Source organism: Schistocerca cancellata, chromosome 4, assembly GCF_023864275.1.
Source record: "Schistocerca cancellata isolate TAMUIC-IGC-003103 chromosome 4, iqSchCanc2.1, whole genome shotgun sequence".
NCBI lineage: Eukaryota > Metazoa > Arthropoda > Insecta > Orthoptera > Acrididae > Schistocerca > Schistocerca cancellata.
Window position 1 is genome coordinate 215,527,392 of NC_064629.1, and position 26,753 is coordinate 215,554,144.

The window sequence follows — 26,753 nt, forward strand, 5'->3', positions numbered from 1 at the left end:
ACTTGTTTTCAGTGATGAAGCAACAATTTTTCTTAATGGTGAAGTGAACCGACACAATGTGCGAATCTGGACGGTAGAGAATCCTCACGCATTCGTGCAGCAAATTCGCAATTCACCAAAAGTTAACGTGTTTTGTGCAATCTCACGGTTTAAAGTTTACGGCCCCTTTTTCTTCTGCGAAAAAAACGTTACAGGACGCGTGTATCTGGAAATGCTGGAAAATTGGCTCATGCCACAACTGGAGACCGACAGCGCCGACTTCATCTTTCAACAGGATGGTGCTCCACCGCACTTCCATCATGATGTTCGGCATTTCTTAAACAGGAGATTGGAAAACCGATGGATCGGTCGTGGTGGAGATCATGATCAGCAATTCATGTAATGGCCTCCACGCTCTCCCGACTCATGCGATTTCTTTCTGTGGGGTTATGTGAAAGATTCAGTGTTTAAACCTCCTCTACCAAGAAACGTGCCAGAACTGCGAGCTCGCATCAACGATGCTTTCGAACTCATTGATGGGGACATGCTGCACCGAGTGTGGGAGGAACTTGATTATCTGCTTAATGTCTGCCAAATCACTAAAGGGGCACATATCGAACATTTGTGAATGCCTAAAAAAACTTTTTGAGTTTTTGTATGTGTGTGCAAAGCATTGTGAAAATATCTCAAATAATAAAGTTATTGTAGAGCTGTGAAATCGCTTCAATCATTTGTAATAACCCTGTATACATAAAGGACTCAAGACATTTCACTGAGAAGCTAAAGAAACTAAAACTGGGACCAATCGACACCCCGGTCAGCTTTGATGTTGTTTCTTTGTTTATCAAAGTGTCACCCAGTGATTCTCTAGAGTATATCGGTTCCATTTTCCAGCAGGACATCACCATGCTTTGTCATGCGTGCCTCAATCCGAGTTATTTCACGTAGAATGGCAGCTTCTACGAACAGCTGGAATGCATTGCTATGGGTGGCCCGCTTAGTCCAGTGATGGCCAACTTTTTCACGGGACATTTCGAGGCACAGGCGCAGCACTTGTCACCTTGCAAACCTAAGCTGTGGTACACATACGTCGACGATACGTTCATTGTGTGGAACCATGATGAAGAAGAGTTCGGTGTCTTCCTAAGGCACCTGAACTGTCTATGCTAAGATCAAATTTACCATGCAGGTAGAAGATGACCAGCCGCTACTCTTTCTAGATGTTCTGGTCACGAGGGATGGTGATAACCAGAGACACAGTGTGTATCGAAAACCGACACATATGTACCGATACCTGCACAAACTATCAAATCACCACCGAAGCCAGAAAAGAGGCATGATTAAGATTCTCGTATCGCGAGCAAGACGAATGTGTGAGTCGTAGCATCTCAGATGCGAGATGCTACGCCTGGAAAGCGTTCTGAGGAGGAATGTATACTCCACCAGTTACGTAATAAGTGTCACAGAATCAAACATCCGGCTAAGTGTACAAGTCAGAAAAAGAAATGTCGGGTACGGCCCTTCTGCCATACATTACCAGAGTAACGGACCGAATCGGCCGTGTGTAGCGCAAACACGGCGTAAAGACTGTTTATAAACCGATAAAGAAAAAAAAAATGGGTCTGAGCACTATGGGACTTAACATCTGAGGTCATCAGTCCCCTAGAACTGAGAACTACTTAAACCTAACTAACCTAAGGACATCACACACATCCATGCCCGAGGCAGGATTCGAACCTGCAACCGTAGCGGTCGCGCGGTTCCAGACTGAAGCGCCTAGAACCGCTCGGCCACTAGCGGCCGGCCCGATAAAGAAGATGAAAGAGTGTCTCTGATTGGCAAACGAAAAAAGGGACCCACTTGGACTTGGAAAGTCGGGAACATACCATAAACAATGTACATGTTAAAAAGTCTATGTTGGAATGACTGGACGATCAATAAGCACCAGGATCACCGAACATAAGCGGCATTGCAGGTTGGGGCAGTTAGAGAAATCGGCCAGGTGGAGCAAGCGCTGTGTGAGACCGACCACATAGTGAAATTCGCCGACATGGAAGTTCTTGCAGTAGAGAAGAGCTATTACACCCTCTTGTTCAGGGAAGCTGTAGAAATACACAGACATAGCAATAGCTTCAAGAAGAAAGAAGAAAGCCTCAAGGTGGACAGATCCTGGATTCCCGTGCTGCAGGGAACGACCGTTGCACGTAGCAAAGGGAGAACCGTAGCTGTAGTGACCACGGAAAAAACTGTTGAATGTTGGCGCGCCAGGTACACACACTGATGAGCACTTCCCACCGTGACGTTGGATGCCGCTTTGTAGCGCTGCGGGTACGTGACGCAAAAACGAAAATATGTAAGCGGTGCAGAGACGGACAACACATCACCCTAGTGAAGATATGTACTGTAAATGGTAAAATCCATTGAGATAAGCGACTTTGACAAGGGACAGATTATTATTATGCAGAGTCTTTGAACGAGTATCTCGAAAATGCCGAAGCTGGTCGAATGTTCACGTGCTACTGTCGTGAGCACCTACAGAAATAAGTAGGACAGTGAAACTACCACTAGGCGCCAAGTGGTTGGACGTCCATGTCTCTTCACACAACGTGGCGTTCGGAGGTTTGTCTACCCTGCAAATTAGGATAGATGGTGATCTGTGGCATCTCTGCCGAAAGAGCACAATGCTGGTGCACGCACAAGTGTTTCGTAGCACACCATTCATCCTACATTGTCGAACGTGGAGCTCCGCAGCAGAGCATTACATGGTCAGATACTGGCCCAACTACGAGGGCAGTTCAATAAGTAATGCAACACATTTTTTTCTAAAACGGGGGTTGTTTCATTCAGCATTGAAATACACCAGGTTATTCCCCAATCTTTTAGCTACACAACACTATTTTTCAACGTAATCTCCATTCAATGCTACGGCCTTACGCCACCTTGAAATGAGGGCCTGTATGCCTGCACGGTACCATTCCACTGGTCGATGTCGGAGCCAACGTCGTACTGCATCAATAACTTCTTCATCATTCGCGTAGTGCCTCCCACGGATTGAGTCCTTCATTGGGCCAAACATATGGAAATCCGACGGTGCGAGATCGGGGCTGTAGGGTGCATGAGGAAGAACAGTCCACTGAAGTTTTGTGAGCTCCTTTCGGGTGCGAAGACTTGTGTGAGGTCTTGCATTGTCATGAAGAAGGAGAAGTTCGTTCAGATTTTTGTTCCTACGAACACGCTGAAGTCGTTTCTTCAATTTCTGAAGAATAGCACAATACACTTCAGAGTTGATCGTTTGACCATTGGGAAGGACATCAAACAGAATAACCCCTTCAGCGTCCCAGAAGACTGTAACCATGACTTTACCGGCTGAGGGTATGGCTTTAAACTTTTTCTTGGTAGGGGAGTGGGTGTGGCGCCACTCCATTGAGTGCCGTTTTGTTTCAGGTTCGAAGTGATGAACCCTTGTTTCATCGCCTGTAACAATCTTTGACAAGAAATTGTCACCCTCAGCCACATGACGAGCAAGCAATTCCGCACAGATGGTTCTCCTTTGCTCTTTATGGTGTTCGGTTAGACAACGAGGGACCCAGCGGGAACAAACCTTTGAATATCCCAACTGGTGAACAATTGTGACAGCACTACCAACAGAGATGTCAAGTTGAGCACTGAGTTGTTTGATGGTGATCCGTCGATCATCTCGAACGAGTGTGTTCGCACGCTCCGCCATTGCAGGAGTCACAGCTGTGCACGGCCGGCCCGCACGCGGGAGATCAGACAGTCTTGCTTGACCTTGCAGCGATGATGACACACGCTTTGCCCAACGACTCACCGTGCTTTTTTCCACTGCCAGATCACCGTAGACATTCTGCAAGCGCCTATGAATATCTGAGATGCCCTGGTTTTCCGCCAAAAGAAACTCGATCACTGCCCGTTGTTTGCAACGCACATCTGTTACAGACGCCATTTTAACAGCTCCGTACAGCGCTGACACCTGTCGGAAGTCAATGAAACTATACGAGACGAAGCGGGAATGTTTGAAAATATTCCACAAGAAATTTCAGGTTTTTTCAACCAAAATTGGCCGAGAAAAAAAATGTGTTGCATTACTTATTGAACTGCCCTCGTACATCGTCAATAACGATTGCAGTGGATACGGAACCATCCGGATTCGACGATGGAAACGTGTCGGCTCTTGGGGCGAATCACATTTTTGCTACACTAGGTCGCTGATCGTCTCCAGAAACACAGTCATCGGGGTGAACGGTGGCACGAAACGTGCAGAGCACCACGGACGCAGGCTGGTGGGAGCAGTATAGTGCTGTGGAAGACGTTGTCTTGCTCTTGCACGGAACCTGTGGTAGTAATCGAAGAAACACTGACAACTGTGAACCATCTGCATCCCTTCATGGTTGATGTCTTCCCCGACAGCGATGTCATCTTTCAGCAGTATAACTGTCCGTGTCTCGGAGCCAGAACCGTGCAGCAGTGTTCTGAGAAGCATTATAGTAAACTCACTTTGATGTTACAGCTATCAAATTTTCCTGATGTAAATCCTGTTGGACCCATCTGGGTCACTATCGGGTGCCATCATACGCTAATCTGCGGCCCGTTATTTACGCTAATTACATGACCTGTGGGTACACATCTACTGCCACATACCTCCAAAAACCTACCAACAAACTGTCGGATCCCTGATACGCAGAATCAGTGATGTATTTCGTTCCAAGGACGCACGAACATCAAGTCCGTGGTCATAATATTTTGGCTCATCAGTGTATAATCTGCGGCGCTCGATTCCAGTCCACCACCAGCAATGGAATGTGAAGCTTTGACAATGCCAGAAGCACGTGTGGCCGAAATAACAGAAAAATTATCAAACAAACGTCGGCCGAGGAAACCGAGACGGAAACAACAGGCAATTTGAAAACAGCTGCACGTCTATTCGCGCGAACACATCCCTGCATCCGTCGTTCAACCCTGTCATCTATGGCCCGGGGTGTACCACAGTTGTCTCTGCATCTGTTTTGGTTAGTGCCTTTTTGCCATGCAGGGTTACTTAACCATGGCGGCAAGTGAACGGTTTTCAAACGTAGCCGTTTCGGAAATGTTTCCACCCTTGGCCAGAAAGTCAATGATCATGCCTTTTTGGACGTCACATAAATCGCTCCGTTTCTGCGTTCCTCCCTCCACCTCCCCCCCCCCCCCCCTCCCCGCGAACACGCTTTATATACCTTCCACTGATAGTGCTGCCAGCTGCCGTCTGTGAGTGGTTATTGCACACTGACGTCGAACATAGGTGCTGGTCACATTTATGTGATTGGACTGCAGAGTATTTGACTGTTTTCTGGGAATTGTCTTAAATCATTAATTATGTCCTTCTATACTGCTAACATGCTTTTCTCCCTCTTAAATTACAGTATTCTTTTATAAAAATGGAAATGAAATTCAAATAATTTGAAAGCTCGCTAGAAACGCTGCCTGTGACATCACTGGATAGTTCGCTGCTCCTACTGTCATAATGCTAATTCACAGTTATGTCTTGTTTTGGAATTTACGATTCGGAAAATGGGTTACAAATGACGTATACTACTATACTGTACAAATACATAAATAAAAACTACTGAAAAAATTGTTTTTGAGCTCTCCAGGGAATAAGAAGATGGGTAAAATGTGGTTGCACTGTACCAGCAAATTGCCACCACGTGACGCACAGGTTCACAAACTTAATTAAAAATGTGTTGCACTGTGAAGGTAACATTAACGTACCTCCGAGATATGCTCTCCTACCGTTACAACGAAGCATAACGTCATTCGAAGAATTTAACTTCAGTGAAAATTGTCGTTTTTCAACTACAACTCAATTATCGGGTAGCTCAGTTGTTAGTTCAATATACCCTCGTATTTTATGAGGTGATGTCCATAGCTTACTGGTTCGTATCTAGCCAGAAAACTTATTTGTAAAACAACTCCACAATCCTCTCTTATGAAAACCAAATCACAATTACAAAGCTGTACCACATCGATCAGAAACAGACTATTATTGTGCTTTCCTTGCTGTTTACATGTGCTTACATTTGCAATCGCTGTTCACTCACGTCACGTTCAAAAAGATATTTTCTAGGTAATGTGACCACACACTTTTTACTTTTTTAGAAACAATGTTTTTATCTTCGTACTGTCTAGGCACTGTTTAAACTTTTGCTGTGTCATCATCTTAAATAAAGCTAAAGTAAGTCTGCTTCAGACGCTAATGTTAGTTTACACTCACAAACATCACAGTCCTTACGTTTGTGTCACCTTTATGTCACCTTTATATCTCTCTGTATAACCTCATCGCCCTACATTTCATTGTATTGTGGGCCTATGGTGATCTCTTCACTACTAGCTATGCTTTCCAAAAAAGTGAATTGTTTGTTCGCAAAGTAAATACATTTATCCTCCATTGTCAATTTCTCAGAATAACAATAATGTGAAGCTATATACAGGGTGAGTCACTAACTATTGCCGCCGGCCGCGGTGGTCTAGCGGTTCTAGGCGCTCAGTCCGGAGCCGCGCGACTGCTACGGTCGCAGGTTCGAATCCTGCCTCGGGCATGTCCTTAGGTTAGTTAGGTTTAAATAGTTCTAAGTTCTAGGGGACTGATGACCATAGATGTTAAGTCCCATAGTGCTCAGAGCCATTTGAACCATTTGAACTAACTATTGCCACCAAGAATAACACCGAAAGTATGATAGAAGCTGAAAAGTATGTGGGACAAAAGTTGAATGGAACAACAGGGGCCACAATGTGACGACAGTTTTTTGTTGCTAGGTGGGGTCGCTTCAGAGATATGAAGGTCAACTTTGTTTTTTTAAATAGGATGCTATAGTTGGGTACTTATTTTCTGATAGGGGCTATCGAGACGAATCCAATGACGTGTAACAGTAAGGTCTTTGAAGGTCAACGAAGGTCACAAAGGTGGCATGAACGTTCGTTTACAGAAGATGTTCGAAATAATGACCATTAGTAACAATGCAGTGCTGCAAACTTCTTATCATGAATTAAGTGGTATTCCTTATCACATCGGCACTTATCGGAGCACATGCTCTGACAATTCTCTCTCGCATATCTTCAGGTGTAGTTGGAAACTCTTTATAAACAATGTCTTTTACCAATCCCCACAACAAAAAATCCAGAGGCGTCAAGTCTGGCGAACGAGCCGGCCATGACACATCTCCTCCACGCCCAATCCAACGATTTGGGAATTTTCTCTGCAACTCATTTCTAGCTATCAGCGTAAAATGTGCCGGACACCCATCGTGTTGATACCCCATTCTGTTCCTTGTCCCTAAAGGTATTTCTTCCAGTAACAGACCTAATGTTTCTTGCAGAAATGTGGTGTACTTCCTACCGTTAAGATTTCCTTCGATGAAATAAGGGCCTATAATTCTCTCCTCCAGAATCAAGAATCGTGGTTTAGCAATGAAGACGAAGGTCAGACTTCTATGCTGCTACGTATTTGCCATCCTCTTCTACGGTGTTGAAACATGGACTCTGACAAAATCATTGGGTAAGCGGGTGGAGGCTTTTGAGATGTTAAGAGTACCGTGGACAGCTCATGTCACAAACGTCGAGGTTCTACGAATAATGAAGAAAGAGAAAGAAGTGCTGGCCACCGTGATAGCAAGAAAGATCCAGTACTTGGGACACATCATGCTGAACAACAAAAGATACCATCTCCTGCAGACCATCCTGCAAGGAAAAATACCAGGGAAGAGAAGCGTTGGCCGGAGAAGAATATCCTGGCTTAGTAACATCAAAACGTGGACCTCTAAAACATCTACAGAGCTATTTACAGCTGCAAGTGACAGGAAAAGCACTGCCAAGATGGTTGCCAACACCCGGAAAGGATAGAAACCAGAAGAAGAAGAAATGTTCAAATGTGTATAAATTCTTAAGGGACCAAACTGCTGAGGTCATCGGTCCCCAGACTTATATTATACACTGCTTAAACTAACTTATGCTAACAACACACACACACACACACACACACACACACACACACACACACACACACACACCCATGCCCGAGGGAGGACTCGAACCTCCGGTGGGAGGGGCCGCGCAGACCGTGGCATGACGCCACAAACCACGCGCCCACTCCGCGCTGCGAAGAAGAAGAAGAAGAATCCCACATCATACATTAACCGACCACTGTTTTTAGTGTGCAATTTGCCGTAGCCAACATGTATTTTCAGTTGCCCAATAATGCATGTTATGCAAATTAACGTTTACATGGTTCCTGACTGTAGCCTCGTCAGAAAATAAAATGAAATTAATGAATGTGTCATCCCTCTGAATTTGAAGTTGAGTCCAGCGGCAGAATTCAGTGCGACGCATACAATCGTTACTAGTTAATTCTTAGTGGAGACTGATATGGTAAGGATGATATTTATGGTGATGCAGAACACGAACTACACTACGCTGGCTCATGCCAGATTCCCTTTCGATTTGACGCGAACTAACGCAAGGATCTCGAACCACAGTGGCAAGAGTACCAATTTCCGTTTCCTCGTTAGTAACTTCCCTTTGCGGGATATGTTTCCGATGCATTAAAGATCCAGTTGTTCTCAATTTATCATACACATATTTAAATGTACGACGTGTAGGGTGAGTACGTTGAGGATATCTTTCAGCGCATAAATCTCTAGCTGTCACTGAATTTTGTTGGTACTCTCCGTAAATGAGAAGCATATCGACTTGCTATTCGAAGGAATACATAATTTACATTCGCTTGCTTCGGCGATACTGGTCTTACCGTTCCTTTTAGTGTTGTATTGCGAAACCGTCGAATGGTGTTTAGATGTCAGTAGCACGTTAGATGTATACGCCGCACTCGGCGAATTTTTACTATTTGCACGATATTCGAGAGAGAATTGTTAGAGCATGTGCTTCAGTAAGTGCCGAAGTGATAAAGAATACCACTCAATCAACGGTAAGAAGATTGCAGCACTACATTCATACCAATGGTCATCACCTCGAACACCTTCTGTAAATGGACGTTCATGCCACCTTTTTGACCTTCGTTGACCTTCAAAGACCTTATTGTTACACATCATTGGATTCGTCTCGATAGCCGCTATAAGAAAATAAGTACCAAACTATAGCATACGATTAAAAAAAAGGAAAGAAAACAAAGTTGACCTTCATATCTCTGACACGACCACATCTAGCAACAAAAAATCAACGTCATATTAAAAATTTATGCACACATTCCGGCTTGTCAGTAGCGAACACGCTAAAGGTGATCACTAATTATACACCAGTGAACTACTTACCATCTTGCGCATGAAATGGAATCAACAGTTCGGCTTCTCTCTCGAACGCACATCGTTAATCAATCGCGCCGAGAAAATCTTAGAGATCACACTATTTATGATAGCTTTCGTAACTATTTGTTTCTTTCCTTCCTGGAAACTTTCTACAGATTTTCAATTCCACACTATTGGCGCGGCTTTTGAATTGGAATATTGTTATGGAAAACAATATGTGCTACAATTTCGTCGTCGAAGCTTTCTAGAATGTGGGCCGTTTATCTTGTTCAGTCTAACAAGGGAACCTCCCCATCGCACCCCCCTCAGATTTAGTTATAAGTTGGCACAGTAGATAGGCCTTGAAAAACTGAACACAGATCAATCGAGAAAACAGGAAGAAGTTGCATGGAACTATGAAAAAAAATAAGCAAAATATACAAACTGAGTAGTCCATGCGCAAGATATACAACATCAAGGACTATATAAACCCAGGAGCGTCGTGGTCCCGTGGTTAGCGTGAGGCGCTGCTGAGCGAGAGGTCCTTGGTTCAAACCTCCCCTCTAGTAAAAAGCTTAAATTTTTTAATTTTCAGACAATTATTATCTGTCCGTCCGATGCGAGGTAACTGCGCCGTAGTATGGGGACGTTGTATGAAAACGTTAAAAACATATGTTTTGACACAGGGAAAACTGTGGGACTGTGAAACTGTTGCATTCATTTGTTGCAGTTTATGTGACAAACTCTTATGATTTCATCACTTTTTTGGGAGTGATTGTCACATCCACAAGAAAATCTAAATCGGCCAAGGTAGAAGAATTCTTTTACCCATTCGCCAAGTGTACAAGTTAGGTGGGTCGACAACATATTCTTGTCATGTGACGCACATGCCATCACCAGTGTCATATAGAATATATCAGACGTGTTTTCCTGTGGAGGAATCGGTTGACCTATGACCTTGCGATCAAATGTTTTCGGTTCCCATTGGAGAGGCACGTCCTTTCGTCTACTAATCGCACGATTTTGCGGTGCGGTCGCAAAACACAGACACTAAACTTATTACAGTGAACAGAGACGTCAATGACCGAACGGGCAGATCATAAATTTGTGAAAATAAAGAAAGTAAATATTTCACTCGGGGGAAGACTTGATCCAAGGACCTCTCGGTCCGCAGCTTCTCACGCTAACCACGGGACCACGGCGCTCCTGAGCTCAGTCTCTCCTTGATGTTGCATATCTTGCGCATGGACTGCTCAGTTTGTATATTTTGCTTATTTTTTTCATAGTTCTACACAACTTCTTCCTGTTTTCTCAATTGATCTGTGTTCAGCTTTTCAAGGCCTATCCACTGGGCCAACTTATAACTAAATCTGAGGGGGGTGCGAAGGGGAGGTTCCCTTGTAAGCAATGGTGCAAAAAACAGACAGTCTTTTGCAAGGTTATAAACAAGAGAGCGCAGCGCATAGACGTATAGACCCAAGTACTAATTTCTTAAAAAGAGACGACCTGTCTTTACGGAATTTATTTGATGTCTCCGCTTTTAATTACGTGTTGTGCAAGGGGTAATTAATAAGCCACAGAACTGCTAGTTTTGTTTGCTGCCTTTATTACCTCACAAATAATTTTACAGTAAGTTTTAACTTGAGTTTAATAGACATCTTTCTTGTTAACATTTTCGCTATTTTCAGCGTTGTTGGACACATGGATATTTTATGGGTTATTGCTGCAGATCTAAGAGAAATAAGAGTAAACATCTGGCAAAATGACTACTGTTTAGTGTCGCATGCTGGTCGTGAAGGTGGTGGTAACGGGAACTGGACCTGTGTGACAGGAAGATTTTCCCATGCTCCAGGAAATCGTTCTCCGCTTGACTGATTACACTGCATCGATAGAGGAGATTCTTGATACAGCTGGTTCAGTACTGAAACCCTTATTGGTGTCCAATCAATTGAACCGTAGTTGGACGAAATGCCGTTGTCAGGGCTAGTAGGCTGGCCCTCCCACCTGCAAAAAAGGAGAGAAGTCTTACGTTACATTATGAACATAAAACTGAAGCTGTTAAGGTTATGTTTACTGATCCTGATTTGGGAGAAAGGGGTTAGAGAAAAAAGTCTATAGAACCTATCGATCCTCTAAACAAACTGCAGTTGTGTGTTACAATAGCAGCTATAAACTGTAGACAGTTGCTACGATAACTTTGTATCCATCTTATAGATCGAAAATTGTAAATTTGTGGTAAGGTCTTATGGGACCAAACTACTGAGGTCATCGGTCCCTAAGCTTACGCACTACTTAATCTAATTTAAACTAACTTACGCTAAGGACGACACACACACCCATGCCCAAGGGAAGACTCGAACTTCCGACGGGGGGAGCAGCGCGGACCGTGACAGGACGCCCTAGTCCGCGCGGCTAACCCGCGCAGCGCCTTATAGATCGATAAACAAGTTTACTTCAAGCCTACTCTGAGATTACAAGTAATCATTATTTTCAGCCTCCAGCTACATCCATTGACAAACGTTATTGTAAATTAAATACTAACTGCAGCTTGGTTTGTTAATGGTTTTTCTCTTAGTTGGGTCTTTGAGAGTCTTCCAGTACGACAGACGAACACAGCACACGTTCGTCTCACGCTTAACTTAGCTAATAATCAAAGAGTATTAACATATTTCCAGGAATTTGGAAAGAAAATATCATGAATTCTGATGAGACAAGTATTCTACTTACGAAAAATCGAATCAGTCCTGAGATATAGGAGCAAACAGCTGAATCATGAATAATTACTTAGTGTACATTTACAAGCACAAAGGACGCTCCCATGATGATGAATACTGTCCAAGTGGAAATAGTACTGGCGACATTTATACACTATTATACATGTTAGCTTATGGAGCGTATGCATGTAGATGACTGAGAACGTAACACTCAGTTAATAATAATTTGTTTTACACTGCACGATAGTTAAACGTTTAGCACTGCCTGGTCTTAGTTCACTGTAGTTTTCCATAAAAAGCAGATAAGAACTTATAAAAGCAAAGAACAAGATCCAGCGCAGTATTTCTATACTTCGATGTGGTTACCTAGCCTTTCAAACAACCCTAGCAGACTTCTGAAGACGTGTATACGGGGAGCAAGTAAATTCCCGTTGCAAACATTGAGAACTTATAGTGGGCATCAAGACGATTAAGTTCAGCATAGCAACTCATGTCCGCAAACTAATCATTTTCCCGCTACACGTAAAATACCACAAGTCCTGCTGGTTGTCGTCTGGGTCGTCTTACAAGTAGGGCTCGATGCGACGACCACCGACGTAACACAAATTTGGTACCTTAGCACCATATGCTGGTACACAATCACCAATCCCTGGTCCTCCAGCACCCACAACAGCCATAACCCGCGCCAGCAGGTTTCGCTCGTATGCCGAAGGGATCTCGTAAATCAAGGATTTGACGTGACCCCACAGATTGTAGTCTGGCGGGTTGGAGAGAACGTGTAGGCTCAGCAGTCGGGCCACCACGACGTATCCGCTGTTGCCCATACAGTTGGTCCAGATGATCTCGCACCGATAATGAAAAATGAGGTGGTGCGCCATCGTGCTTGAACTATGTGTGTTGACGCTCCTGCAGTAGCACATCTTCCAAGAGCCCATGCAGTGAGCCATCAAGGAATCGCAAGTACGTGGCACCCGTGAGATGTGGTGGAAGAACTTACGGTTCAGTGACCCCTCCATCCAGGAACTCTTCAGAAATGTTCAGACTATTGTTCCTGAAACCCAAGTGGAGAGGGGGGGTTGAGGGGGAGGGAGGGGAGCGCAGCATGTGGGTTTCCGTCAGTCCACACATGACTGTGGTGGGAATTGAGAACACTTTTAAAAAATGGCTCTGAGCACTATGGGACTTAACATCTGAGGTCATCAGTCCCCTAGAACTTAGAACTACGGAAACCTAACTAACCTAAGAACATCACACACATCCATGCCCTAGGCAGGATTCGAACCTGCGACCGTAGCGGTCGCGCGGTTCCAGACTGAAGCGCCTAGAACCGCTTGGCCACTCCTGCCGGCTGAGAACATTTTCACTCAGCGAAAATGATCCGCCATGTGAAGTCGGGCCCTTCCACACAACCTGTAGAAGTGGGCTCGTGACGCAAAATCCTGTGGCTGCTCTAGACGTACTTTCTGCAGGCGGTACAAGTGTAGCAGCTGCTCATGCAGAACACGTCAGACGGATTTGTGATCAACATTCTGCGTACCTGCTGTTTTTCTGGTACTCGTTGTCATGTCCTCTTCCACTGCGTGGAGTACAGCCTCTGAAAACTCGGATGTGCGGCATGACTGTTGATATTTATAAAAATTTGGGAATTTGATAGATCGATATTAAAAAAAGTATAGTTATTAGCCCTCGACATATAGAGGAAACTATCGCGCTATCGATATAGCAACGGAAAACTATCGAAGTGAGCGGCCAAAATAAAAAATAAATAAAAAAATTGGCTGAACATAGTAAATATACTGTCAGTTTTAGAGCTGTATATTTAAGTATTGGTTTATTATTAGATATTCTATACATCAACAAGCTAGTACCCTTCTTATGCCCATTAGAGCAAGAACTGAAAGGAAAACGATGCACGTTTATGCTTGGCGATAACCACTTTTCTAACCATGGTAACTGCATGTAAGTGGCACAATAGGTGTCCGATGGGTCCGTCGTTTGGTTTCGTCACATATCGGATTTTTCTGGAACACTTCATGTCGACTTTCCTGTTTTTTATTTTATTATTTTTTTTTCATTTTCGCAAATGCCAGCGAACTATAGTGTCGAAATTGCGTGGTGAAGTTAAACGTTGCAGTTTCTGTTGGTAGCGCCGAGCGCCGATTACGCCAGCATTTCCCTCACACGTCTCCGCCCACCGCAAAGACCAATCTTATCATTTAGACTTTCGTTTCAGGTTCAGCAACTGTTTTTGAAGAATGCCGATTTCAAGAAATAGCTCACTAGTTGCGATAAATATTGTTTATTAGCACTGCTGGTGTGCTGGTTCTTCACGTCGGATACCTTGTCATTCAATTCACACTGGCACTCCCCAGTGCAATCGAACTTCTTCTTTGTGCCATCTATACTTGCTTCACACAGTCAAAGGGAAAGACTGCACGTGATGAAAGCTCAAAAAGTAGTAAGGCTCCTTCATACAGTGAAAGTAAAATTATGTTCTGCTACAATTTCAAACAAACAATTTCAAATATTTTCCGAAAATTGTGAAAAAAAATATAATATAGAATAAAAATATTGACACTCGACATTTACATTCCGATATACCGCTATCTTAACACTATCCCTAATGTGTGGCGCTGTAGTGGAGCACCACAGTCAGCTCTGCTGGTGGTGAATGTATCCGTCTCCGAGGCCCGCTGGTACACCGTAGCAAAGGAGTGCGTAGGTGTTTGGCTGTGCAAAACGCTCCGCCTACAACTGCCGAGCAGCCCACGCAATGCATCGCGCTTCGCTGTATAATAATATAATGTCGGCGTATTCCGCAAACATGTTATGCACTGTGGTCAATAGGAACACACTAAAAATGAAATGCACGTACAGTTGCATTCTGTACTATAGTAAATGATTACTACTGTACAGCAGTACAGTATGAATAAAGAACACAAACACAACAACAGGTGGTTAGTGAACGACGTACGTGATGCCCTAGTCAAATGGTTCAAAGGGCTCTAAGCACTATGGGACTTAACATCTGAGGTCATCAGTCCCGTAGACGTAGAACTAGTTAAACCTAAGTAACCTAAGGAAATCACACACATGCATGCACGAGGCAGGATTCGAACCTGCGACCGTAGCAGCAGCGCGGTCCCGGACAGAAGCGCCTAGAACCGCTCGCCCACAGCGGCCGGCTGCCCTTGTCAGTGGCGCCGAAAATTTAGGAGATCTGAACGTGTGTTGTGGGATTTTGCGTGTAACGGGAAAACAGTATGTTTCGTAGGCTAAACTTAACCATTTTGGTCCATACTACAAGTCCTTATCGTCCGTAAAGGGAATTTAGTTAAAACCTGTATACCACGGAAGAATATCCACAATATACCAAAGCTGTCGATGGGCAAATGCTGTCGTGAATTATGACATCGTTAGACAACTAGAGTACATAACAAAAATTGATAAAAAAAATTCCGTCTCCTCTAGTGAGTTGACACACTGCATTAACAAAGTTGTAAGCCTAAAAATAATATGTAATTCACGCTTTCTTACGGTTGTGCCGGCCAGAGCGGCCGAGCGGTTCTAGGCGCTACAGTCTGAAACCGCGCGACCGCTACGGCCGCAGGTTCGAATCCTGCCTCGGGCATGGATGTGTGTGATGTCCTTAGGTTGGTTAGGTTTAAGTAGTTCTAAGTTCTAGGGGACTGATGACCTCAGAAGTTAAGTCCCATAGTGCTCAGTGCCATTTGACTATTTTTCTTACGGTTGTACTGATGCGTAACGAACACAGCTTCGCGTCTCTGAATGCCATCGGTTTCTGCTTTCGCCTCTACGTAATAAGGACTACAAACACTGCAGAAATTCTCAACAAATTGTACTATTGTTTTTTATGCGGTTTCTTCAACATACACGCTATATTTTTCGTGAACTTTCCGAGCAAACTTATCGATTCGTCTTCCCTACTATTGCTTTCAGTTGATACCGCCTCGTAGTACGTAACATGCGTCAGAGTTTACCACTAATGTTACGATGGGCTGTTTTTTTTAAATATAAGAGCATTATCTTGCATCTATTCATTTTTAAAGAGAACTGGTACTGCCCTCAAATTGTTTCCGAGGAACTAACAAATTGTTGAGTTATTCTGCGCTGATCAGTGAGGCTAAATGGGAATGAAGAGCTGTGCGGATGAGAGAGCTGTATAGAAGGTTTAGCCTAAAGAAATAATAATATTATGTGAGGGTTGGGAGTTCCGTCACCGCAATGGTAGTATTTTGATGGAGAAAGCAAGAAAGGGAGAGGGAAAGACTAAATAGCAATGTAAAAAAAATTCAATTGAATAGGAGCAAGAAAGTCTGCATGAAATAAGAGAGAGTGGGAAGCGAAGAGAGAAGAAACAAAAAACAGAGAATTCATTTGTTCTAGAAGTATACAGACAGAGGAAAAAACCGTTAATCTCATTAGTTATTAAGAGTGCAAAGAACATCTCCTTGAAAATTAAAAACTTACTCGTGCAAAAATCTGAAGTATGTTTTTAAGCTTTCAGAGCTGACGGAGCTCTTGCACACTTCCAGATCAACTTTTGGATAGTAATGCACGTAATTAACGCACATCTCTTCACTGATTGCAAATCCACCGAGGGTGATGTTTTCCCGATCTTCTGTGTTGTACGTGCATGTCGTAATTAAGGCGTCTCCCTGCAACAACAGATGTTTTTTTAAGATTAGGTATTAATTTCTTTGCCTTCAAGTACACAGTCAAAGTAAGAGAATTCGCAAAACCTTTACATAAGCAGCCTGTCACAGTAGCAAATCTTAAATTCAATAGCTGCAGTAATTAATAGAATTATTTTGTTTCTTCACACCGATGTCGTCATGTAACTTTACAAGAAGGTAATTATTCCCACAATGTATATAATTATGTTACTTTACAATAAAGATACGAACCCTAATAACTAGTTTTCAAAGATTATTCATGGGTATTTGCGAACGATTTGATGTACGTTACTTGTAACTGAGTAACTGCATATTCCGAGAGAATGAAAGACGACTACAAAATGTTCCTTGAAGATGTTCCCTCATTCCTAAAGATGTTTCACTGGTACTTCGAAGGCTTGTGTGGTTTCACATTTCAGTATATTGATCTGAAGCCTGAATAATGTTAAAGGCTGATTTAATGCATAATCTGTACAAAGAATTATTGGTTATAGTGGTCCTGCTCCAGCACATGTCGGTCACCATATATGGCGCTGATGGACATTTTTTTTGTACCCATGTGAAGATTCTAGTTTACAAGACTCCAGATAGAGATCTGTCGCCTGCACTACGCTTGTCCGTCCCCTTCTCGAATATTGCTGCATGGTTTGGGATCCTTTCCAGATAGGATAGACAGAGGACATCGAAAAAGTCCAAAGACGGCCAGCTCGTTTTATATTATCGCGAAGTAAGAGCGATAGTATCACGGATATGATTTGCGAGTTAGGGTGACAATCATTAAAACAAAGGCGTTTTAAAATTTATTCCTAAAATTAGCCTTAACTGTAAGGGGTATAAGTGTACTATCTAAAGCAATGTATGAAAATTTGTGTCAGACCAGACGGTGAACCCGGATTTCCCGCTTATCGTCGCCTTACCACTTAGGCTATCCGATAAAACTCCCTGCACCGACCCAAACTTCCATATATTACACACCTACACATTTCTCCTGAAAGATTGTTAATTCATTTACGCACACTAGCACATCTCGTGATTTCCGTGCAGGTTTTAGACTCGCGACAACGAGAAGTCACAGACTATCGTAGTGATTTTCGACACAGGCCCGTCTTTGCCTTATGTGTATTTATATTTGATGACGAACTACAGTTTCAAATACTGAAATTTCTTCCTGAAATTAAAAAAAAAATAGCTCTGAACACTATGGGACTTAACTTCTAAGGTCATCAGTCCCCTAGAACTTAGAACTACTTAAACCTAACTAACCTAAGGACATCACACAGCCGGCCAGTGTGGCCGAGCGGTTCTAGGCGCCTCAGTCTGGAACCGCGCGACCGCTACGGTCGCAGGTTCGAATCCTGCCTCGGGCATGGATGTGTGTGATGTCCTTAGGTTAGTTAGGCTTAAGTAGTTCTAAGTTCTAGGGGACTGATGACCTTAGAAGTTAAGTCCCATAGTGCTCAGAGCCATTTGAACCATTTTTGACATCACACACATCCATGCCCGGGGCAGGATTCGAACCTGCGACCGTAGCGCTCGAGCGGTTCCACACTGAAGCGCCAAGAACCGCTCGGCAACACCGGCCGGCTCTGAAATTCAACTTAGCTATAATAGGTATAGATGTACTACCTAAAGCGGAAAATCCAAGTGTCGCTTTAGATAATACATCTGTACCTACTTCAGGTAAGTTGGATTTCAGGAATAAATTTCAGTACTTGAAACTGTAATTCGTCACCAAGTATCCTCATGTTCAGAAAAAAAACCAGAACACCTTGAACGACTACAGATAGGACGTTCATATTCACAGAACATGTGCATTAGCATATTCTGCAGAAAGTTTTAGTATTTGAATCACGCCGGCCCGCGAGTTCAAGGTCAACATCGATATCACTGCGCAACACCACACACCAGTAAAATGTGCCTGCAGCTCTCGTTGTCGCTATGAACCGAAGGTAATGGATCGGTGTGACTTGAGCAGACGCGCAGGATGCCTCGCAGACGTATGCGCGAACCCTACCGTCAAATCAGTGAGTTTGAATGAGGGCGCATTATTGGCATGAGCGAATGTGATTCATCCATCCGGGAAAATGCTGCTCTTGTGGGACAAAATGTTTCGGCAGTGCAACGCTGTGCGCCGAATGGTTCACGGCAAGCCTTAGAACATGATATGGGTCAGGTCGCACCACCCAGACGGCCTTAAAAATATCTCGTTTGTACAATAACAGAAAAAATTTGAACAATGCAGTTTTGCATATGGATATTCGCATTGCTCAAGTAATTTTATTTGCCACTATTCGTTATCTGATCTTGACCGAATTATATTACAACCTTCGCAACGTAATGAGTCGTTTTCTTGTTAATTTTAATTAAAAAAATCCATCTGTTACGGTCTCAGAGACGTTACGAATATAACATATTAATATTAAATTACTCGGAGCGAGATACTGGAGCTAAGGACCTCCTCATATGAAACCACTCACACGGTTCTAAAGAATCTCTGAAAGCTAGTTATTACAGTTCGTAAACACCTTCCACATATACGTTCCAGAACTGAATATATATAGGGTGGACAAAATAATAAAAGTAATGTGTCACCTGAAGACATTTTTTTCTGGGTTGTTATTACTAACCGCTATTCGCTAGGAAAGCAGCGCACTTTCGAAACGTTTCTACGCAGTTTTCCGTACAGTGTGTTTAAATTCTTGTGTGCAGCTGGTCTTAAGCTTGTGGTGTGAAGTGGAAAACATAACACGACTTTTTTTGTAAATTATTGGTGCGTCTGTAACATTATCATCTGTTTCAATGACTTATCTGTTATCTAATGTCCCAAGAAAGCATTATACAACGATATGACATATAATAAAAGTCAATGCTGGACTGAATCAACTAGAATAACTAATGGTTGGAAATCATTCTGTCCGACTGCGATCACTGAATGGCTTAAGTAATATCAAAGTCTGTTTCAGCAGCAACGATCTGACAAGAGAGCTTTACAAATTGAGTTTCTGTAGTAGGGTTAATATTTCCATACATCTTTTCAACGCGGACAACCTTTTATAGTAAAGAGGACACTGTCTGGAGCGCAGAACACGGATCACCTGTGACTGAAAAATGGTAACAAGGTCTGGAGAGTAGTCTATGATGTTTCCGCAAACAGATTCAAGAGCTACGTATGAATAACATCGAAACAAGCCTTCGTTAAAAATTCACTGGTTTACTTTGATTATTCACTAAAAGGCACTGTCAGAGGTGCTCAATGGCCGACTGAAAAACTGAAAAAGAACTTAATCATCTTACTTCACTGGCGCACTCTTTCTCAAGAAAAACAACGTAAAGGTCAAGGTTACGTGACTCTCTGTAGAGACAAAAAAATTGGAATGAAGGACACAAGTAGCTCAATTCCCTATCGATATAGCATTCTGTTCAAAGTGATTTCAATATCTTCTTTTCGGTCTGGCCCGCAGAATGAAATACGTCATAACACGACATTTTGTAATTAATAATTCCAGGTAAGCTGCAAATAGTTTAATTAGTATTGCTTCTTCTTTATTTCACGCTTGTTTCGGCTATAGCACCATTCTAAAGTAAACCTGTAGATGTTTCATTTGGTGAATCTACTCACGTTTATAAAATTTGTACATAAAGCCACAAAGTAGAACATAGCGAAAATACATTACAATTTCTACACAGAATACGAAAGAGTCATGCCGTAAACATCTTGGAAGAATTAGAAATATATACACACAAAAGAAATTATTCAGATGATATCATTAATGAACAAATCGATCTCAGACATAAAAATTGCATAGTAATTTTATTGGCATTTTGGAAAACGAGAACGGATAAAGATCACAATAAACAGAAAGCAAAAGATAACAATAGATACAAATGATAACAAAGCTTTTATAGCAATGAAACCCAACTAACATCACTGACTAGCAAAGTTTACACTGTAAACATAAATCACCACAGAGAATAAACTGCCAATCCAGCTGTGAAATTTATTTCAAGAAAATGTTCTATACAAACAAAACTAACGTGATTATAAAGATCTAGCAACAAACAGACAGTCGACAGTTTACTCACTGATGCAATATGCGCATCTATTCCAACTAGATGTAAGTATGTATACAAACTAACCTTTACGTACTACTTTCATAAATGTAAGTCCATTCACGAAATGTAACATCTATAGATTTACTTGTGTATTGCGCTATAGCTGAAACAAGCTTTTACGAAAGAAGATGCATTATTAATTAAAATATTTGCAGCTAATCTAGGATTATTCATTACAAAATGTCACATTATGAAGTGTTTTCGTTATTTTGTCCATCCTCGGCATATTTTATCTGTTAACAAATATTGTTTATTTACTCATAACTGGAAAAGATAAAGACAAGGTAGTAAGCCATAAATTGAGACTTACAGGCAATATAGTCACTGGTCTCTTCAGGAGCCTGATTTCCTGAAAATGTGTGCTGTAGTGGTTGTCTCTATTGAGTTCGGGCATTTCACGACCATCACGGATGTGCCTCGTATAAACGCGGATTCCTGTGAGGTGGGTGTGAAGCTGCGATCCAAATATTGTAATTCCTTCGGGAGGAATTCCCTGAAAGAAAAACACTTCAAACTAACTTTTATATACAATTATCAGATAAATAATAAAGTTGCACTCCACATACACAGATGAGCTAAAACATTATGTCCACCTCCTTAATAACGTGTTGGTCCATCTTTGGAACGCAATGTAGAAGCAATTCCGCTTCCCGTGGATTCAACAAGTGCTTGGCAGTTTTCCGAAGGTATGTGGCACCAGATGTTCACGTACTGATCGCGTAGTTCCCTTAAATTACAGGCCGATGATCTGTGGGTGCAGAAATGGCTCCAGATAGCGTACCAGATATGTTCCATCGAGTTCAGATCAAGAGAATTTGCTAGGCAAGACATCAACGTGAGTTAACTATGATGTTCCTCAAATGACTGTGGCATGATTCTGGCCTTGTGACACGGACAGTTATCCTGATGGAAGATGTAAATGTCGTCGGGGAAGACATCAAGTATGCAGATATGTAGGTGGTTCACAGTAATATTCGCATAATCCAGAGCTGTCATGGTGTTTCGATAACTAACACAGGTGCCATGGAAGCCCAGATGCATATCCCTCATCGCATGATACGATGGAGGTTTGATACGTCAGGCAAATGAAAGAATGGAACACATTTGTTGCGCCCTCATGGTTGATAAGCTTGGTTATTTCAAGGATCGTATAAAGAATCTCAACAATGGACAGCGTGCAGTTCGTTCTTGACAGCTGTCTACATTGATTAGTGTGTCGGCTGCGACTGAAAACGGAGAAAACCGGGTTTCGTGCTGTTATTAAACATTTTCATTTGAAGGGCTGGACTGCCACACAAATCAGTATTGTATTCGAAGAAGTTCATGTGCACTCTGCATCCGCATTGTAGACCATGTACTTTTGGATTAATGAATTTGAACGTGATAAGACAAGTACTGAATACGAAGCAAAATCTAGCCGTCCGTCCAATTGAGATCACCACAAAGGAAATCATTGTTTATGAAAGAACGCCGAATAAAAATTCGTGAGATTACTGATGTGAGACTGTAGGCATGTCAACTGCGGGAGCACAAAACATCCAGCATGGAGAATGGGCTATGAAGAAGCCGTGTGTGAAGTGGGTGCCGCGTTTGCTCACAGTCGACGAAAAGCGCATCCGGCTCAGCATTTCAGCACAATATCTGACTATGTTTAATCGCAGTCCGCAAGACTTTTTTCACCGGTTTGTGACTGTTGATGAAACCTGGATCCATCATTACACACTAGAGTCAACACGATAGTCAAAACAATGGACAAAGGCTGATGAAAGTGCACCGAAGAAGGCAAAGATCATTTTGTCAGTAGGTAAGGTGATGGTCACTGTTTTTTGGGGTACAGGAGAAGTAATCCTCATAGATTACTTGGAAAAATGCAGAACCATAACTGGACCCTTCATTGTTGGACCCTTTGAAACTTATGTTGGCCGAAGAAAGACCAAGGTGTTCTTTCACCAGGACAAGGCACCATCCCACACATCGGCGATAAAAATGGCGAAAGTGCATGAATTGGGCTCTGAATTGGTTCGTCATCCATCCTATTCACCGACTTAACCAAGCGAAGTGGCGTAGTTGCAGTCGTTAGTACACTGGACACACATTCGGAAGGAGAACGGTTCAAACCCGCGTCTGGCCATCCAGATCTAGGTTTTCCATGATTTCCCTAAATAGTTCCAGGCAAATACCGGGATGGCTCCATTGAAAGGGCGGTCAATCTCCTTCGCCATCACTGACACAATCCGAGCTTGTGTTCCGTCTTTAATGTCCTCGATGTCGATGGGACGTTAAACCCGATCTTCCTTCCATTTTCTTCTTTCACCTTACTTGGCTCCAAATGACTTCTTCCAGTTCCCTAACCTGAAACTTTGATTTGCTGGGGAGAAATTTTCATCAAATGAGGAAGTGATAGTTATAATCAACGAGTATTTTGCGGAGTTTGACATAACCTATTTTTCCGATGGGATGAAAAAGCTGGAGGTTTCCTGGACCAAGTGTATATCCCTCAAAGGACACTGCGTCAAGAGGTAATGTGAACTGTCCTCGAAACAAACGTTTTTCTTACTTTTTACCAGACTTATCAAACTACCCTCATACTGCTCCCACCGACATGCTTGTGTGGCGCGGTGTATGTTTAGAATAGCCCTTCACCTGAGTGACTGTGTACCCACACACGACATTCGACACCATGTAAAAAGGAACGTGATTCATCCGACCAGGTAACACTTTTCTATTGATCCACAGTCCAATCTCGAGGACCTCGTGCCCACATTTCAATCGTAATTGGCGAAGTCGTTGGATCAAGTCGGAACAGCTAGCGCCGTGTTCAACAATGTGCGCTGAGCGATGTGCTCCGGAACACTTGTGCCTGCACCAGTATTGTCAGATGTGCCACAGATCGCCGCCTACTGCTTTACAGATTTGGAAAGCCTCTGACCCTCCATGTTCTGTGAAGAGGCGCGGTTGTCCAACATTTTGTCGCCTATCCAAATTCCTTTTTTCCTATTTGCGCCCCGCATCGTCGTTGGAATGATTCCCCATTGGTCTCTGCTCCGCTTACATACTTTCATTAGGTGATCACAGAGCCACCAAGCTGCATTCAGTCTCACGGTCGGTAGTGGTCATAACGTTTTAGCTCATCAGTGTAGGCTACATTCATTTCCACGTTTCGTAAGACGTGACATTCTAATTAATTTTTCTACTGTGTTAAGATGAAAATAATACATTACGCAAGCATCTTAAAATAGCTGTTAAGTGCTCCTGAAGCGTGGGAGGCTTTTTTTATAGCAGACTAATACTTAAAAGATAAAAAATGGGTTATTTTTAGTTTGCTGATCATTTAAATAAAGAGCAGCTCTCCTTTACCCTACCTACAAGGTAGAAAGAAATCACGCTTACATCTTTTCAAATTAATGTGTGAAATGTTGAATAATTTATCCATATCTCAATTTCACCATTTCTGCTTCAGATTTCTCAAAGCGTAATTTTCTGCATGGGGTTGGATAACTTCGGAATTTATTTCCATTGCCTTAAATTGATTCTATTCTTTAATATTTGGTTTAATTTTTTAATTTAGTTATTTTCTATTTTATTACATCTGCCTTTTGAACCACATTATTGCCATCCTTATTTTCTTCTTCCTACCATCACTCCAGGAAATTTACTTTGTTTTCCAGTATCATTAACCGCCTCATAAATTTCATTATAGCCACATTTATATATTTCAATATTTTCTACTTTTTCCAAGTGGTTATTTTTCTATTTCCCCTATTTTTGACCACTTCGATGCGATTTATCCTCTGCATTTCCGTTATATATGGTTCCTTGCACCACCAAGTTTGTATCTGTGTTATCATTTTTTCTAAGCTGCCTTCTCATTCAGTTAAGGAACGTAGAAAACTGTTCAGTATTTTCTCAATCTCCTTGAAACTGTTGACACTACGTTTCGTTTAGAGTGACCTCTCCTTATTAGGAGTTACATGGAGAATAGCATCTTTGTTCCAAGGTCGTACACTCAGTTTGTGGTCTTATTTTTTAATCACGTTTTCAACACAAAGTATTCTCTTTCTATTTTTGTGCCTGAGATGATTGGCACAGTCGCTATTTGGTCTCCATCACATAAAAGTTAAAACTTTCCTGAGGCTCTGAAAAACAAGAGCAGTATTTCATACTAGACACAACAGATGACAAACGTGTTCAGTGACTTACGTCATTTCTGTTGAGCATGTAAGTATTACCGAACAGTACGTCAGAATGGAAAGTTCTGGTTTCAGAAAACCTTTTGAAAGTAACTTCACGATATTAATAAATCCGCTGACCAGATTGAATTATAACAGTTTTATCTCACATCATGTGCTGTACTCGATAAAGATCATGAACACTTCAAAATGGGTACGTAAGCTACAGTTTATCTTGTGTGGTGCATCTAACCAATAATTATATTTCTAGGATTTTGGGTTACATATTCAATAAATTACATACATTTGGAAGAAATAAATGTGAATTGGAAGAGTTCATTTAATCTCCAAGGAAAATTGTTCACACAAAATCATAATTATGGTCTAAAATCTTCCTTTCTTCTTTTTACATCCGGTTGAATAATAAACTTAACATATATTGTGTATATGCCAGTGGTGTACAAACAACAAATCAGTTTTTGAAAATACTAACCACTGCTGTACATTCAGTTATACAATAGCCAGACAGTGTAAAAGCTGGCTGCTTTGGTGGGATTGCCATTTTGTCAGTGTATTCCAGACCCAATTCAATTACGCCACCGTCAAATGGCCGCAGCTCAGATGTTAAATGTAAGCGAACTCCAGAACTGTCAACCCAATCTGGAAAAGATTTTAAAAATAAAATTAATAACTATTATCGAGGACAGTGAACATGTGAATAAGAGTGTAATTCTAAAAACAGGAAAAAAAACAGAAAAGAGTGATGTATTATTTCCATACAGAGATTCTAAGATGTCTCCAATACTGTACTAGTAATTGTTGCTCTGGCAGTTACTGCAGCGGCCAGTGCCTACCGTGCTGAAAGAAGCACGTATATAATAAAGTCGTCGATATGAACATTTTCTGTACTGTCCGAATATCACAAATTCGTTAGAGGAAGAGACTCATTTCTCTTTTTAAAATTTTGGGTAGATTGTTTTATACTGACATGAAACATTACTTCCTCAGAGAAATTCTGGTAAATCATGCATGATATGTAAGAATCACTTTCAAATGGAAGTCTGTTGCTGTTGCTGTGTTGGATATTACCTCGACAACCAGTTAATTGGAAATGAAAGATTTCCCTGTTCGATTAGGCTGTGAAAAGGTATTAGCAGCGGTCTTGTAGGAAAAATCTGACAATTCTCATAAACTGAAACCCTGAATTCATGAAAATTTTAAAGCTGAGTAACAGCAGCGGGATTTGAACTCTTATTCTTCCAGTTGCAAATTCAGCTCATAATCGTATTCGATATCTTCTAAGGGAGAACTGGCCTTTCATGGTAACGAACAGCTTCACAGAGATATCACGCATGCTCAAATCTCAACGTCTTACTCAATTACTAAATAATTCCCTTCGGACCTGAATAACATTCGACTTTGTAAGCGACGCAGGAAACACATTTTAAGTATCCGCTAACAGTCGGGATTAATATGACACGACCCATATACTGAGGTGACGAAAGTCATAGGGTACCTCCTAATATCGTGCCGGACCTCCGTTTGCTCGGCGTAGTGCAGTAACTCGACGGGGCATGGACTAAAAATTTCATTAAAAGTCCCCTGCAGAAATATTGAGATATACTGTCTTTATAGCCACCCATAATCGCGAAAGTGTGGTGGTGCAGGATGTTGTGCACAAACTGACCTCTCGATTATGTCCCATAAATGTTCGCTGGGATTCATGTCGGGCGATTTGGGTGGCCAAATTATTCGCTCGGATTGTCCAGAATGTTCTCCAAACCAATCGTG

General features: G+C 42.1%; 1 protein-coding gene across 1 annotated transcript in view; it reads right to left on the reverse strand.

The window, feature by feature from the left end:
• Window positions 1-10,872: 10,872 nt before the first annotated feature.
• The window catches only part of LOC126184029 (dopamine beta-hydroxylase), a 144,465-nt gene continuing 128,584 nt past the window's right edge, over window positions 10,873-26,753 (reverse strand). The window contains exons 6-9 of the mRNA XM_049926386.1: window positions 25,456-25,622; window positions 21,104-21,286; window positions 16,475-16,662; window positions 10,873-11,273 (exon numbers count right to left, since the gene is read on the reverse strand). Of these exons, the coding sequence (XP_049782343.1) occupies window positions 11,036-11,273; window positions 16,475-16,662; window positions 21,104-21,286; window positions 25,456-25,622 (776 nt within the window). The 3' untranslated portion in view covers window positions 10,873-11,035. The remainder of the gene's footprint in view (window positions 11,274-16,474; window positions 16,663-21,103; window positions 21,287-25,455; window positions 25,623-26,753) is intronic.